Source organism: Acanthochromis polyacanthus, chromosome 21, assembly GCF_021347895.1.
Source record: "Acanthochromis polyacanthus isolate Apoly-LR-REF ecotype Palm Island chromosome 21, KAUST_Apoly_ChrSc, whole genome shotgun sequence".
NCBI lineage: Eukaryota > Metazoa > Chordata > Actinopteri > Pomacentridae > Acanthochromis > Acanthochromis polyacanthus.
Window position 1 is genome coordinate 11,038,681 of NC_067133.1, and position 17,567 is coordinate 11,056,247.

The 17,567-nt window shown below is 40.4% G+C and overlaps 1 protein-coding gene across 2 annotated transcripts in view; it reads right to left on the bottom strand.

Annotated features, from left to right (window-relative positions):
- The window catches only part of asic2 (acid-sensing (proton-gated) ion channel 2), a 530,460-nt gene that overhangs the window by 40,525 nt on the left and 472,368 nt on the right, over positions 1-17,567 (bottom strand). For both annotated transcript variants that reach the window (XM_022196191.2, XM_022196190.2), the window contains one exon: positions 6,122-6,272. In XM_022196191.2, the coding sequence (XP_022051883.2) occupies positions 6,122-6,272 (151 nt within the window). The remainder of the gene's footprint in view (positions 1-6,121; positions 6,273-17,567) is intronic.

Sequence of the window (17,567 nt, forward strand, 5' to 3'; positions counted from 1 at the left end):
TGCACGATTAAAAGAATAAGATAGTCGTCTGATATAAGAAGGAATGGGACTTCTGTCATCACAGTTTCACAGCTTGTGATGTGTTTGAAGGGATTCTCATCATACTGCAAACATTTTGTTGCTCTGCTGCTGAATGTAATGCGTGATAAGAGTGTAAACACATCGCTTTGATTTGGTCTGTTTGAGGAATCTGATATCAGTCCAACGCTGCAAGATCTGATGGCTTTTCAAAAGTCCCAGATGGTGAAAATCCTTTTTTTTTTTTTATTGTGTCTTCTAAGTTTTAGAAAGTTGGAGGTGTAAAGTGAAAGCTGTGAAAATGTACAGACACTTATTATTGCCATTTGTGCAGCCCCTTAGCAACTACATAATCTCACAGAATTCATTTCTGGTTTATTTCTGTGTATAAACTGAAAAATAGTTATTCAGAAAAAGTCCGCCAGGTGTTTTTATCCAGAGCAGCTTCTGCTAACACGAAAATGTTTCAGCCATGAGCAAAGGTCATTAAATGTTTTGCTGTTGGCTGCATGCATGAACACAAAAGTCTCCATGGACGCCCAGCATCGAAGGAACTGAACCACAACAATAGGAAAACACTCGTTACCGCATTGTGTGTCTAATGTGGCTAACGATACCATTAACTAAACCCCATCACTTCATTCCATATTCTCAGTTTCACTAAAGCACAGCTTCCCTTTAATGTGTTACTAATTCTGTCATAAACACAATCTTAGTGACTCCCGTGTTCAATAAACACAAGTTGGAAATTGAACAAGATGCCACTTTCAGAAGCCTATACCTCTTGAAGAGAGATATGGGCTAGAGTGGTTAATTTTTCAGGAGATGTTCAGAGGTTTCTGGTGAATTGAGAGAATCCAATATCTTTCCATGTTGTTTTCATGAAGGGTAACACTAACAAACTTTGCAGTATTTTGAGCTGAAAATTTTGAAAGACACAGAAGGGCACAATATGTGACCTTTTAAAAATGTCATTTTGTCAACTTTCATTTTGTCAACTTCCCAATATGAAAGATCTAAAAGCCATTGCAGAAAGCTTACAAATACTAAAATAGTTGATCTCTGTGTACCTGAGTCATTTACAGTACACTTAGAGTTACAATGGGTACGGAAAGTGTTCAGACCCCTTGAAATTTTTCACTCTCTGTGTCATTGCAGCCATTTGCCAAAATCAAAAAAGTTCATTTTATTTCTCATTAATGTACACTCAGCACCCCATCTTGACAGAAAAAAACAGAAATGTAGAAATTTTTGCAAATTTATTAAAAAAGAAAAACTGAAATATCACATGGTCATAAGCATTCAGACCCTGTGCTCAGTATTGAGTAGAAGCACCCTTTTCAGCTAGTACAGCCATGAGTCTTCTTGGGAATGACGCAACAAGTTTTTCACACCTGGATTTGGGGATCCTCTCCCATTCTTCCTTGCAGATCCTCTCCAGTTCTGTCAGGTTGGATGGTGAATGTTGGTGGACAGCCATTCTGAGGTCTCTCCAGAGATGCTCAATTGGTTTAGGTCAGGGCTCTGGCTGGGGCAGTCAGGAACGGTCACAGAGTTGTTCTGAAGCCACTCCTTTGTTATTTTAGCTGTGTGCTTAGGGTCATTGTCCTGTTGAAAGGTGAACCTTCGGCCCAGTCTGAGGTCCTGAGCACTGTGGAAGAGGTTTTCCTCCAGGATATCTCTGTACTTGGCCGCATTCATCCTTCCTTCAATTGCAACCAGTTGTCCTGTCCCTGCAGCTGAAAAACACCCCCACAACATGATGCTCCCACCACCATGTTTCACTGTAGGGATTGTATTGGGCAGGTGATGAGCAGTGCCTGGTTTTCTCCACACATACCGCTTAGAATTAACCTCAAAAAGTTCAATCTTGGTCTCATCAGACCAGACAATCTTATTTCTCATAGTCTGGGAGTCCTTCATGTGTTTTTTGGCAAACTCTATGCGGGCTTTCATGTGTCTTGCACTGAGGAGAGGCTTCCGTTGGGCCACTCTGCCATAAAGCCCCGACTGGTGGAGAGCTGCAGTGATAGTTGACTTTGTGGAACTTTCTCCTATCTCTCGACTGCATCTCTGGAGCTCAGCCACAGTGATCTTTGGGTTCTTCTTTACCTCTCTCACCAAGGCTCTCCTCCCACCATTGCTCAGCTTAGCTGGACGGCCAGGTCTAGGAAGAGTTATGGTCGTCTCAAACTTCTTCCATTTGAGGATTATGGAGGCCACTGTGCTCTGAGGAACCTTGAGTGCTGCAGAAATTATTTTGTAACCTTGGCCAGATCTGTGCCTTGCCACAATTCTGTCTCTGAGCTCCTTGGGCAGTTCCTTCGACCTCATGATTCTCATTTGCTCTGACATGCACTGTGAGCTGTAAGGTCTTATATAGACAGGTGTGTGCCTTTCCTAATCAAGTCCAGTCAGTTTAATTAAACACAGCTGGACTCCAATAAAGAAGCAGAACCATCTCAAGGAGGATCAGAAGAAATGGACAGCATGTGAGTTAAATATGAATGTCGCTGCAACGGATCTGAATACTTATGACCATGTGATATTTCAGTTTTTCTTTTTTAATAAATTTGCAAAAATTTCTACATTTCTGTTTTTTTTTCTGTTAAGATGGCGTGCTGAGTGTACATTAATGAGAAATAAAATGAACTTTTTTGATTTTGGCAAATGGCTGCAATGACACAGAGTGAAAAATTTCAAGGGGTCTGAATACTTTCCGTACCCACTGTATTATTCCAAGCCATCATATAAACAAGCCTATCATTTCTTGGTCGAAAGCTAAGAAAGGGCAACATAAAGTAGAGGTTCAACTTTTGAACCCCTACAGTTTCCATACAACAAAACTGTAGGAGAACCACCAGTGGGTAAATGATGTCTCGATTCTGAACTCTAAACACGTTGACTGATTCGCTGGTGTTCACAATTATTTAAGGTCTGCTTGAGAAAAGATCATGTAGACAGGCACGGAATGAACAAAAATAACCAACGCACGCACATCCAAATCATTTATTATTTCCTTCGCTGAGCAAGTTGGTCAGCGGTGCAGTGAGGAGGATGCTGGGTATCCAGGCAACAGGCCATCTGCTTTTCTCTCACCACTCACTTATATCTGTCTTGTTCATTTTTCACCGAATGAAACGTGTTTTCTTGTAATGTTTGTCCACTGTGATAAAGTGAGGAGGAGTATCCCGGCCGGCCTGGCGCTAATAGAACCCCAGAGCCCGACCACCGGCCTCTGGATGATGGACTATAAAGGAAGCCACAGGGGGTCAGAGGTGTTTAGATTGGATGGAAGCAGGAAGTAACTGGTGGGAGAAGATGCTGGCTGCAGAGTGCGGCTGTCGTGGCTCAGCTAAGGAGACAACGAACTCCCCGCTGAGGCTGAGTCAGCTCATCTCGGCTAATTAAACCACACAGGGATAAACAAGGGCACGGAAAATGTGGAACCTGCTGCGAGACGGAGCTCCACATGCCGCCTGGGTAGTGGAGTGTTCAAACGGAAATAAAACCAGAGAGGAGTTGAGGACGGAGGGAGCCACTGGGGCCTGGTGCAGGAGAAGATGGCAGGACTTTTTCACGATAGATCTTCTTTAAGGGTAAATAATGTCTGTGTGCTGGGAAACTCCCCTGTCTGCCCTTCCACACTGTTCAGACGTGATCGGGCCACTCAATGAGCTTCAACCTGGAGTTGATCAGGCATCCAGAAGCCCTAAAAACACTCAATCTGAAAATGAGGGAGTAGGATAATTTCAAAGCTGCACTGTTAATGATTGAGATAATCAAAGAGGATCCAGTGCTCAACTTGAAAGGGTTGTGAATATGCATTATGATTGCTGAGAAGTGTATGTTCTCTGAAGAGGAATATCCCCGCTGACAGAAAACAACTGACAGCGACTAACAATGTCTGGAGCACTTTATTTGGAGTCTCATTCAGAGTGGAAACAAAAGCAGAATATGCTTAAAAACGGCAATTTGTAGTGTTTGATGTTGATGAGCAAAGCTGCCAGCTCTTAACAAATCAGCCTTTTAGTTATTGTGTACACATCACGCTCAACTGGAACAATGTGAAACTTTAAAAAGGACACCATCAGACAGAAAGTAAAGATATATTCTCACTGATTTGTAGCTGCCGGTTGGACTAAATGAATAACACAAGCGGATGATCTCGCATATCTCCAAAACGTTACACTCAATTTTCTGCGGCTTTATTCGATTTAGAACTTCTAGGTGTGAAACCATCCCCAAAGCAATTTAATCAGGAAGATAGTAAGTCATTTCTGTGTTAATTACGGCCAAATTAAATAATGTGGAAAATACTCGCGGCCCAAAGGCTCAGCTTGAAAATCAACCGGGGAAATAAAGTTTTAAATACTTTATTGATTTCCAACATCTGAATTTCACTGTTGTTTTTTTAAAACCTCAGATAGAAATATTACTTTAACATGTCAATAAACTAAAGTTGCATGTGAGGCCACTGCAGTATATAACATAAGGCATATAAAAGTTGTTCATGCATTTAGGATTTAAACCCAATATTGTTATCTTCCACATACAGAAGATGCTGAGCTATACCTGAATATCCACATATTGAAGAATCAGTGATTGCAATGCTCATCTTATTCACTCAGAATCAGCTGATTTATTTTGTATAATAACTTCATTACATTTACTGAAAGCATGCAAAATTTTACACTCACACTGTCGGTATTTTCAGAGTTACAGGCCCTTAAAGGACATAGGGGTGGGTCAAAATTTTTCAGAACTACAGGATATAGATGTGATTTTTTTCATTGATGAAAAATACATTTGAGTTCTGTTGGAAACTCCTGTACAACCAAATGAATTTTACATCCACTCCAGACGTCACAATCTGAAGCCATGATCATGTTTTTGTTCACTGCAATTTTCTCTGTATTTTCAATAACAAAACTACAGCAGTTTAATATCAATTCTATAAAGTCAAATGGAGAAGGGAGAAAACTTGAAATATTGTATTTTGATGAACTTTCAAGGCTCACATCAGCATGCGTGATAGGTGGTTGGTCTGAACAAGTTATGGCAAATGAAAAGCCTCATTTGATACCAGAATCATCTTCTAGAAATGATTCCTTCTGTCTCAAATTCATTTTCTATTACAGTCACATTTTAACACCTGCAAATGCAGATTATGGCTGTGAAACAAAACGGGTGTTCACGCTTTAAATAGTGGCTTGTACTAATCACATTCATCAAAGAAGTCTGGAACATTCAGTACATGTCCTCTGATACTTTTCAGATTTGGTTCTGCCAGTTTGTGCTGTTTCAGATTGTGAACAGCAGTAATGATGAGCAATTTTAGTTTCCAACACTCGTCTTTTCTACGGGACAGGAAAATGACGCTGCAGGAATTTGATGGTTTTATTTCAAATTTTACACTTTGCAAGGATCGCGTTCATTAAATGTAAGTTACTGTACATAAAGAAATGACTGATTTGGTTGAGTTTAGATGGATTCACCCAGTGTGGTGGAGAAGTACTGTGGTAGCCTGGTGTTAAGTGCTCATTCAGAACAGGAATGAGTGACTCATATGTGATGAATCTCCAGAGCCAGCTTTGCACTGGTCCACACAACAGATACAATCCACTCAAATCAAGGGCAGAAGTTAAAGTCAGTCAAGGTAAGTCAATATCATGGATCATATAATCAAGAGCGTAAGTGGTGAAGACAAAAAAAGTCCTCGACTTCGTGAGCAGAAAGACTGAAAGTTTAAATCAGTGCCATGGTTTTGTTTTTAACCTGGTAGTCTTATATACAAACACACTGTACTGAGCTATTTTTGAAAAGAAAAACCAAGACAACCTCAGGCTTTTTTGTGATTTTTTTTTTCTTTCAGTCACCTGGCAACTGTGATTTCCTGACTTAAAGCACCTGTTGAGAATAAGTTCCACTTGAAGGCAGCATAAGATAAGATGAGGAAAAAAGCAAAGATAATTGACAGATGCTGTTGTTTAAGACTAGAATAAAAGGTTTGGAAGACAGCAGAGCAGCAGAGGGACTCTTTAGACTCTCTCTGTGATGCGTTCAAGGTCAGTCGGACAGGTGAGCTTGTGTCCAGGCTTACCTGTGTCACCCCACACCGGCAGGTACTCGTCCTGCTGTATGTCCAGCATGATCTCCAGGCCGTTCCCCGTCCCTCCCTTCATTGTAGTGCGCAGCGTCTTCCCCTCCTCTGCGGCGTTGAACATGTAGCACTTCCCGTACCTGGTGAACACCTGAAAGGACAGAGAGAGGGCTGATCAGTGATGATGTGCAAATCCATTATCAAAATATCACTGTAGACGAAGGCATTAAAACGCATTAATAAGGGTGACTGTGCTCCCACAACACTGAGAAAATACCATTCTGACCTTTATCAATTTACTATAGAGAATATGCTAAATATATTCTAGTTATGTGAACTTTTGCCAACACATTTGTCTCTCTTTGGCTCAGTTCTGTAGGTCCTGGAGGACACAAATATTTAGAGTGTTGCCCTTTTCTGGTCCTAAAAAACTAATTTCACAGTGAGGAAGTCAATATGGAGCATCAGAATAAGAGAAGAATATGTTCTTGCACTTTAAAAGACAGAAACAACTCATCCTACTGACAATAAAGTAGATTTTACAGGAAATTGAGCTTGTTTTTACATTTCTGCACAGAGAGCAGTCCAGAATGAAAATTGCCGGAGTTTAAAAGCCTCATCTTACGTGTCTTTAATAAAAAAAAAGATTGTTTTCAAATAGTTTTTAGTTCTATTTTTATTTTATTCTTTTACAATTTACTGTTATTTTTCAGATTTTTCCTGTTTTTTTTTAAATTACTGATAACATTTACAAATGAGATCTCAAAAATTAAGCCAAACCTATACATACAAACATCCACATAATTTTTCTATTGCAATTTCTTCCATTTACTGTATTTAATGAAGCAAAATACACCATTATTTCACAGACATCCATCATGATTTAAAATAAATTAAAAAAACATGTATATTAAGGACTGACAAATGGTATTTTCCTAATTTTATTCAACAGACTTTGCCTGTTTTCTTAAAATACAGACAATAACTAGTAAAATCACTGAAAAAAAAAAAACTTAAACAGGATTCAATAAAAAAAACAAGCAAAAACTGGAAATAACATCAGCATTGAAAGCATATTTAAAATAAGTATTTTTCTTTGATATTTTTTACTGCATTTAATTCAGGAAAACGTATCATTATTGTACAGATATTTGCCTTTCTTAGAAAGAAAACTTATGTATATTAAGGACTGAAAAAAATGTGAAAAATGGTAAATAATTTTACAAATTTTCCTTGTAGCTTGTTCTGAGTAAAAAAAAAATTTGATTCAGACACTGACTGTAAAAAACAGGTCAAAACTTCTCTTACAATGTGTGACTTTATAAATACAGCTTTATCGTATTTAAATCAGCTGTCGGCCAATGTAAGAACACTAATGACTGATGTTCCTCGTTTTGTTATCTTACAGGCTATAACCAGTAAGATCACAGAAAGGTGTCACTGAGTCAAGATTCTTTCCTTGAATAAAAACCTGCAGCTTCACACAGCAGCAGAAACAGTGAGCGCTTCTATAAATTGAGAGTATGCGCACATTTACCGATGTGGCACATTAGCAGAGACTCCATTGACACAGGATTGATTGATTTTGTCGGCAATAATGTTCTGCGTTGCTCTAAGTTCAGCACCCAACCTGTTTCGACACAATGTCTGTCAGGACTCACTGCAGACACCTTAAACGGCACATCGATGGTGCTAACTTACCACCAGGTTGTGTCTTCTTAAACTGCACATTTCGAGATTGCTTTCATGAAAACAAAGCACTTCCATTTGGAATCTGCACATGCTGTTTGTCTCTATTTGCACACGTTTGAACACAGCAACAACACATAATGTAGAAGAGCAGAAACAGGACAGGTTGATGTATGAACTGCATTCACTGGACACCCTCGGCCTTGGTCGCACCAACATTAGTGACTATGTAAAACAGAACAGACAAAAGTCTGTGTTTTTATTGTCCCTTTCTTTTCCAGATAAATATGCTCTGATGGCTTCCATAATGGCTTTGACGGAACACTAATATTTACAGTTTGGTAAACGTGCACCATAAAAAGTCACGCAGCCTGAGCTTCCAGCAGTTCTTGTATTTACAGAAACTCCGAGAGTGAAAACAATAAGGACCGGGATTATTGTTTGATATGGAAGGAGAAAAAATGAATATAAATAATCAATGTGGAGGCGCGAGATTAGAAGAAGCGCCCCTTTCCGAAGATTTCTAAATAGATGTTTATCCTCAGTGGAGAGTCAGTACACAGATATCACAGAAAGTAATACACTGCACTGGCTTCCACATCATATATACGATGTTTGCATGACATAAAGACGGGGTATAACTCAGGGCCAGCTCTCGATGGACAGCAGACGTGCAGATGGCTTGAATCATGCTACAACAGTTTAGGTAATATTAAACAACCCCCCCCCCCCAAAAAAAAAAAAAAAAAGCCAAAAAACCCCTACAAGGCTCCTGTGGATGATTCTGAAGGCAGTTTACAGATTAGACTGGAGCACTGTGTCAAGGTGTGTCGAGCACAGTGGGCGGAAGTAGCAGCAGATGTCTGGAGATTTTAGCACTTTTTACTGTGTTTCGGCAATTTTGACAAAAAATGAAAAGGTGTGTCCAAACTTTTGACTGGCAGTGTAGCTTAGATCAAAAGTCACACTAGAGTTGGACGATATGTTGATATTTATCCACCAGCAATCCAACAACTGGCGATATATTCACAGAAGTTTCTGCCATTACGCAAAAAAGAGCACCACATATTGATTTTCTATTTCTTTAGCAACTCAAAATAGGCTCAATTTGAATTGCAGAGTTGCATTGGACGCATCTGTGGATCCAAACATGTGAGAGGAACACTCAGCTTTTCCCTGCAGAATCAATTCAATCCGGATTTCAGAAATTGCTAGTATGAACAGTTATTGCATAAATTTGCAATGTTGCAATCGTACATTATTTTGTCATCTATCCAGGTTTGCGAGGGTCTGCATGGACCCCGCTGCAGACATCCATGTGCAGCCCAAAATTTGTGACCGACTGTCCTCACTGCAAACACGTTGACTGCACATGTGCCAGGAAAACAAATGCTTCTTTTGAGGAGATTCTTAGTCATCAACAGCTTTGTAATTTCGGGTGACTACCTCATGAAGCGCATCGAGAGAATGCCAAGACTGTGCAAAGCAGTAATCAATGCAAAGGGTAGCTATTTTGAAGAATCTAAAATATAAAACAAGTTTTGACTTTTTTCATTTTTTTGTGTCCTGCATAATTCCATATGTGTACATTCATAGTTCTGACACCTTCAGTGAGAATCTATAATGTAAATAGTCATGAAAATGAAGAAAAACCATTAAATGAGAAACTTTTGACTGGTAGTGTACATCTGTTGAAAAATCCTTAGTGTGTGTTGAAATTGCAATGAGACCACGCACGCACGCGCGCGCGCGCACGCACGCACGCACGCACGCACGCACGCACGCACGCACGCACGCACGCACGCACGCACGCACGCACGCACGCACGCACGCACACACACACACACACACACACACACACACACACACACACACACACACACACACACACACACACACACACACACACACACACACACACACACACACACACACACACACACACACACACACACACACACACACACACACACACACACACACACACACACACACACACACACACCCCTGACAGCTACAGGTGTTGTTGTTAAGTGTTTTTCTCAGTGAAGGACAGCTTTGGCAATAAGTGCAGGCTGCCAGAAGGACACCTTCTTTCATTCTCACATTATCTACATTTCCCTCTGCAGGAGAAATGTGCACAGCTGTAGCGCTCACAGAAACATGCAACAAGTATATATTTAAAAAAAAAAAAAAAAACGGGGGCAATTTCCCGTATAATCACTTAAAAGCAGGAAGCATCCGGGCTCGACTTCAGCATATACCCTGGATTCCTTTCATTTGTGCTAACAAGCCAGTATCCTGCTCCAATTAGAGCTGCTGTAGGTGGACAACCAACGTCTTCCAGCCCCACACCGAGAGCCACCGAACGGCTCCGAGGCATCGATGAATAATAGATCCAGTTAAAACTGCAGCTTGTTTGCAAAGTGTGTGTGCGTTCGTGTAGCGCAAGCCAACATGTAAATGAGACCGTAGTTGTGAGGTCTCCGATCATGAATAGTAATCACCACAACAACCATCCACTTTGACGCTGCAATGACTGATTGAAGTGACTGATGGAGAATAATTCAGGAGTAACATGCTCTCCGGACCCCTGACAACCAAATGGAAATTTAATCATCAATATGATGTTCTTGCAGATTTTGCTTTGTGATGTACGATCTCTGTACTCTGAACTGTAAAACCATTTACACCTGCTATTAGCAAACAGTGTACACCATGCATTAGAGTTGAAGTGCTTCTAATATTTCACCCATCATGTTTACATCAGCTGGACTAAATATTGCAAACACCTCTTGTTTAACATAATTCATAAAGCGCCACTGCAACCTGCAGCTTCAGAAACTGTTGAATAATCAACACCTCTCGACAAAAACATTGCATTAAATTCGTTTGTTGAACTGCATAGCTAATAAACAGACAGTTGAGTGCATATCCTTTTATGTAAATGATGCATTTTGGTAAAAGGTGTAAATGTATGCAGAATGCGTTTTGTTTTAATGTCCTCTGACTCTGCCTCTCAAGCTGCCCATGAAAAAGAAAAAGCTGCAGACCAACGCTTCTTCTACAAAGAAAACAGAAGTAGAACCCGTCCAGCAGCTCTACTTTTGAAGACTCTTGAGGAAACACTCGGAGTTGAGCTAAGACGAGCACTAACAAGTTCCAAACGTGTTACGGTGTAAGTAATGTCAGCAGCCGCCTATACAGATTATGCGCCCCTTGACTTCAACATCTCACCAATCCCTCAAGAGCAGCTTGCATCACTTTAGTGTTCGTTCGCTGTCAGCCCCCGTTAGCTAACTAGCACCCTAAGATTTTTTTCACAACGTGGGTAGAATCAAAATGAGAATCCCTTTTATTGCCAATGCAAAGACCATAAAATTATCCAAACAACAGCCAGACACAGTTATAGAAGACAACAGAAGTAGAAACAATCCTGTGCAGCAACACTCAAATGTCAAATGATTCAAAATTGTGTCTTTTCTCAGCATTATTATTCTTATTAAAGCCGACAAGTCGAGCACTTTCTCTTCTGAACAATCACAAACAAATACTCTGGAAAGACTATATTGAAAAAAGAGTGGAATAAAAGTGAATACATCCACAATTTAGACCACCTGTGTTCAATGAGACAAATCTGAGTACACCTGTTCGCATAATTACACTGGGCTGTGTCTGTCTGCATGCATGCATCATGGCTCCACATGGAAAAGGACTGCAAGAGGAGCTGAAAAACCTGATTGTAAAACTTAGAAGGAAAAAGATACAGAAATCAGTGTTAAGGCAGCTGCGGCAGCAATTTGAAAGTATAGAATGAGTGCTAGTGCCACTAATCATGGTTACAGTGGTCGCCCCTCTAAAGTGAATCCACAGGAAAGGGGCTGCTTTTACGGTCTCGCTCTGAAAAACAGATGGGCAGCTGCTTCAGGCTTGGCACAGGGGTTATTAATAGATATTCTGTGATGGTCCAGCAGTGCAAAGGCTGGGCTTTGTTGTTGATTAGTGTTCACCAAAGTATGTTTCTGAGGGGTAAGTAAGTGCCGATTAAAGTATATATTGCTACAACAAGCTATACCGTCATATGACTGAATCTGCAATTATGCAGCATTAATTTGGGGAAATTTTCCATTTCATTCTCCCATCCTGCATGATTTCAACACAGTAGTAGGCTATTTAAGGTCGACTGTTTATATAGATGAGGACTAGGGCTGGACAATTAATTGATTTCAAATTGGAATTGCGATTTTGACCCCTCATAATTTAATTTCATATGTGATATCTCACGTGGTAATGATGCCTCAGTTCTATTACATAGTGAATACTGAACCACAGCTTGACTTCAAACTGCAAACTGAATTGTAATATTTGTCACAAAAATCACAGTTGTACATTCTCACCAAATCCTTCAGCACAAAAGTGTTGATTGCGATCACCATAAACACAGTGGTAAAGAACAAGCGGCACTTCAGCTGGGGAAAAGTAGGATTTATGCCGCTTACTAAAAAATACCGTTCTACTTTTTGACTGCACTGTTCTGAGGCCTGCTGTTAACCTCAGCTTCTATTGTACAAAATGTTCTCCTCTGATTGTGGAAGATTGTTTAAAAAGTATGAGCCAAGAGCGAAACACTTTGTCTTCAGTTCTGAGGAGCTAAAACCAGACCTGATGTTTTATATTGCTGAGAAAGACAGCAAAGCACAAGGCAAAGTGCACGTCCAATAGCTGGCTTTTCATAGCTGCGGTGTTTTAAGATGGATTTTTCATTTCATGCTCCTCCTCCTTTATTGACACCGGCCCTCTTGTGGATGGTTTACGGGATGTGATTGATCGACTGGTTAATGCCATACTGCCACAGAGGTGGTGCGGATGGGAAGAATATGAAGTAGCACATTAGAGGTTCATTCACCTCTGAGAAACAGAGGTGCTGCGACAGATATGTATCTGCACAAAATAAATGACACGCCACAAGTTGCTGGAGCAGAGTGAAGACGACGGCAAATAAATATTCATAGTACCATCACTCCTCATTTGCAGGTACAAGATGTGTCAGGATTTTTCTTCTTTTTTTGTGGATTATTCTGCTGGAACGCAGACTTCTAAAGAAGAGGAACACCACGTCTGGCACAATATGGTGGTTTAACCTTCTGAACCTCAAGCAGTACTGGGTGTTTTTTTACTCATGTCACATTTTAACTCACTGTGGGCTCATTTTTCACTCTATATTTAAACAGCACAGCCATGACTAGAAGTAGAGAACTCCAAAATGTATTTTGTGCAGTTTAACGCGGTTAAAATGCCACAAATTATATTTTAAAAAATGCTGAATTTCTTTAATTTTTCATTTTACAAAAATTCTACAAACCTGGACTCACCATGTTTCCAATACTAGACAAAATAGTGGCTCTACATACTATAGGTATTTTACTACTTATGTTTCTAATTTACATACTTATCGCTTATTTGCCCTGTATAAGCACAGCCTGCAGTTCAAAAGTTGAAAAGAATCAGAATTGTTGTCACATGTCACAGTGAGTATCTCAGTTTCATGGTTGTGTCAACAAATGCAGGATTTATTTTACATTTTTGAATCTAATCTAAAAGAAAGAGCTCATTATTTTATCTTCATTTTCAAATGAGACGTGTTGAATAAAGTAATTTTGATGAAATATCCCAATTTTAAGCTTAGATTTGATGGTGTTTTCCAACTGTACAGCAAAAAGGACTATTTCAAACACTACTGGAAAGTTGAAAATCCTTAGGTATGTTTTCACAGTTTCTGATTCTAATAGTGTAAATTAAATAGTGTAATTCAGGGCCTTAAAAAAAACAAAAAACCCAAAAGCACTGGCTGGACCTCAGGTTGATTGACATATTGCAACAGGTGAGAAACAGTTCAAATAATACATCTTTTCTTATCTAAATGATCCCTTTGTCAGAGTCTTGTAATGCTTTTTTAATCGTGCCAAGGACTACAGAACTTTTAGTTTAGTATAGAATCTGGCAGAGCACATGGCTCATTTTTGGACAATGTTTAGTTCTGACGTAGAATAAAGTGACTTTGATGAAATTACATGATTTTAAGCTTTGACTTATTTTCCTGATGGATGTGGAAATCATATAATAAGTTCAAGGACCATAAGACAGTTAACAATATGACGTTTTTCTATTTTTGCAACTTTTGGCTTTAATAAATACTCAAATTTGTGCTGATTTTTAAATGATAGCATCTCATTCACACCCACCAGTGTTTTTTGGAGCTCAGAGGGTTAACACTAAACACTACTGGGCCATAACTTCACTGCACAGACCTCAGTTTCATTAGCCCGGTGTTGACACGCGCCACATTACCTTGACTCCTCCTGAATGAAAGCATTTTCTAATGAAGCCTCAGATGAACTTCATTTGCGCGGCTGCCCAAACCCTGCCGAGATTGTTCCATTTAACCCTCCCCGGCTAATTGGGCAGAGCCTGTACCATTAAACGTAATTACCCAGCCATTTGTGCGTGACGCAAGCACAGATTGGACCGAATATTTTCCTTCAGAGCAGCCGCTTCCCCCCAAATGTCTACCGTCAACATCTCTCAGTGCCTGTATTTTTTTTCTAAGGGAAGGAAATGCTTTCATGGGGACGCTGCTCGCCCCTCTCTCGCTCCTTTGTCAAGACAGATGGAGTTTGATAGACAGGACCACGGTTGGGTCAAGATCCCATTAGACCTCAGCCAGACAGAGAGGCTCCTCTTCGGCCACTCGATGACAAAGATGCTAACAAAAACCTTGACGGTGAGGCTCTGTTATTCTGCCAAGCCTCGCCGCTGACCCTGTCTTCGCCTCCCCCTCTTCCTCACTTCCCCGCTGAGCTGCCACCTCAGGTAGAGCTGTCAGATGGGAGAAGGTAATGAGTTCTCAAACCTGTCCAGGAATGTAAAGTAGCACAGGGGACCCTACTCTGCCTGAAAAATGCGTTTTGGTTAAAAAAGAAAGAAATAGGGTCTATCAATTCTCATTTAACAGGTAGATTGCACCAGTGAAAATAGATAATATTGAGTAGCACTGTCTGCATGAGGAGGTTTTTGTCGCAGGTGTCCCGGAAGAAAGTTGTCTGTAATAAACAAGGCCATAATAACCTGTGTTCAGCTGGCACTTCATCAATGCCAGTGAGCCACTACACACTGCAAAATTACTCATACCCCTGCTAAATTTGGATTTATGGTGAATTCTAGAGGTCTGCTGTGGCTGGAAATCACATAAACAAGTAACAGAAGATGGTATGATATTGTGTTATCTCTATATTTCTTTTTAAAAAAAACATTTGGCATTTTTTTTGAGAAAATGCAGCTTTTATATCATACCAAATGGGCCTGATAATTTCTAAAAATGCTCTAGAGTGTTCTAATATATGATACATTAAGAAGAGCTGATGCAGTAGTTCTCTAGTCAGCAAATTGCAAGTCATGGTTACAGCTGAAGAGCTGAATGAGCTTAATATCAGGATACATCACTGAGAGAGAGCTGCAAGTGTTCCCAAGTGCCAGTGGCCAGAGTGCAGAGCATCATCAGAAAGTACAAGGAGTTCCACATTGTGAAAAATCTCACACTGGCAAGAAAGAAGCCAAAAAGAATCCGAGGATCAGCACTAAGAGCGTCATGATGAATCTGAGCAGCACTGGTACCACCATGCTGGACGCCAACCAAGAAGGACACCACGTCTCCAAGACAGATGCACAAAAGCTCGACTTGATTAAGAAGAAAGCTTTTGGTCATCAGTTCTGTGTTTGGATGGGATGAAGCATTCAACATGGTGCTTGGAAAGTAATAATTTGGATGCGTTTCTCGGCCGATGGACCAGACAACCTTGTCAAAGTAAACAGCATCATGAGAAATGAGGAGTGCATTAAGATTCTGGAGGAAAAACATCACGTAGTCTGCAGAAGAACTCGTCCTTGGGAAGCAGTGGAGCTTCCAACAAGACACTGATGTAAAACATTCATCAAAAAAGGTCAAGAAATGGTTAACAGAAGACGGAGTTCAGACCTGAATCCCATCGAGAATCAACCGGCGAAGCCTCCAACTGCAAAAAATCCCAGTGGAGACATAAAGAAAGCTTGTTGGCAATAAAAAGAACAGTTTGATAGATGTGGTGCCAAAAAAATGCTTTGCCATGGATGACTGAATGAATAATTTTGGACATGACATGTAGTCAAAACTAAAACTTACTGTTTATCTCTCCTTTCATTAAAGCTGCATTGGGTTTTTTATGTTAACAAATTCTCAAATTATCACATGTAACCTCCAAGCTAAAGTTGCTCTGCGCCTGATGGATAAGTTAATAGGCGGTCTTTTGTTTACGCGACAGTAGAATTAAATCAGTTTACAAGGTCAGCCTTGTTTCTGCCGAGTGTTCTTCCGCAGCTAAATGGAATTCATTTGAAAACAATTAACGCCGCTCGAACTTCACGCTTTATGTCAAAACAACGGCAAAGTTTCTGTCTGTTAACTTTTTAAACATTTTTAATTGAATCAAGCTTCTGTATAAAATGTCAGAGAAAGTCAAACCCGGCTGCTGCCAATACACCGCTTTAGTTTACCCTTCCTATTCAAGCCAGAGGTCTGAGAGCCAACCTGGAAAGCGAGAGAGTGCGCGCATCTCGGCTGCCAATTAAAATGCCTTTTGACCAACAAAACAAGTCTCATTAGCATTCACAGCTGCGAGCGCGAATGTCTGGAAGAGGAGAGCGGCAAACATGGCATGACCTCGCCTGTTTCGCCTCCCACAGAGTCCAAGCCAAAGATGACACGGCCATTAGTATACATTCCTGTCATGATGAAAGGTCAGTTGTTAACACCGGCCGCCCACAAATTACACTCTTACACATGCTGCTCCTGGCTAATGCAAAGAAATGCAAATATACAGTATATGAGCAAGAATGGAGGAAGAATTGCGGTTTCCATCTTTGCATCTGTAAATTCATTCCTCTCAGAGACCCTCTCATTGTGAATTCATCTTGCTTTCTTCCATACAATCCGATTTTTGTTATCGCTGCTTTGCAAACGCCTTGCTGACACGATGCCAAAGCAAAACAGGAGAAAAACTGGCAGATTATTGCTTCAGAAAGAGGATGTTATCTTTTCTTTTATATTCCCCCATTCCCACTGGCCTCCTTATTTATCTCTCTCCGTCCATGTGCTGTCCGAAGCGTCAAAATTCCCCTGAAGTGCATCACCATATTTATGTATAAATGCTCCCGACGCAACAAAGCACCTCAAGAAAAGAGCTTCGCCATATCTGCCACTGTTCAAATATCTTTTTCATTATATCGAGTTGACTCAGTGATGCGGCCGGACCATTTTGTGCTGTAAATCGATAAACAGAAAACCAGATGATGAGCATTTTGTCTTTGTAATATTACGCTTTGTTTGAGGCCGGATGAAGAAACGTGTTCATTCAGATGCTGCGTGCTGACTTTGCTGTTATTTTCTGTCGGCTGTGAGGTTGGGGTTATGAAACAATGACATTCCTTTCTGTAAATTAAAAAAAAAAAAAAAAAAAAAAGAGCGGAGAGCTTGTGTTCGCTTGTCACTGGATGACATCCCACCCGTCAGCCCTCTTGTGTTTTCCCATTCCAGAATAAGCAGGTAATAAGACACTTTTTCTTCTGCTCATCCCATTTGCTTTTCGCTGGCAGGCAGGATATGAAGTGAAAAACCACTGAAGAGTAAATTGAAATGTTGAGCATAACAGCCAGCAAACCGGTTTTA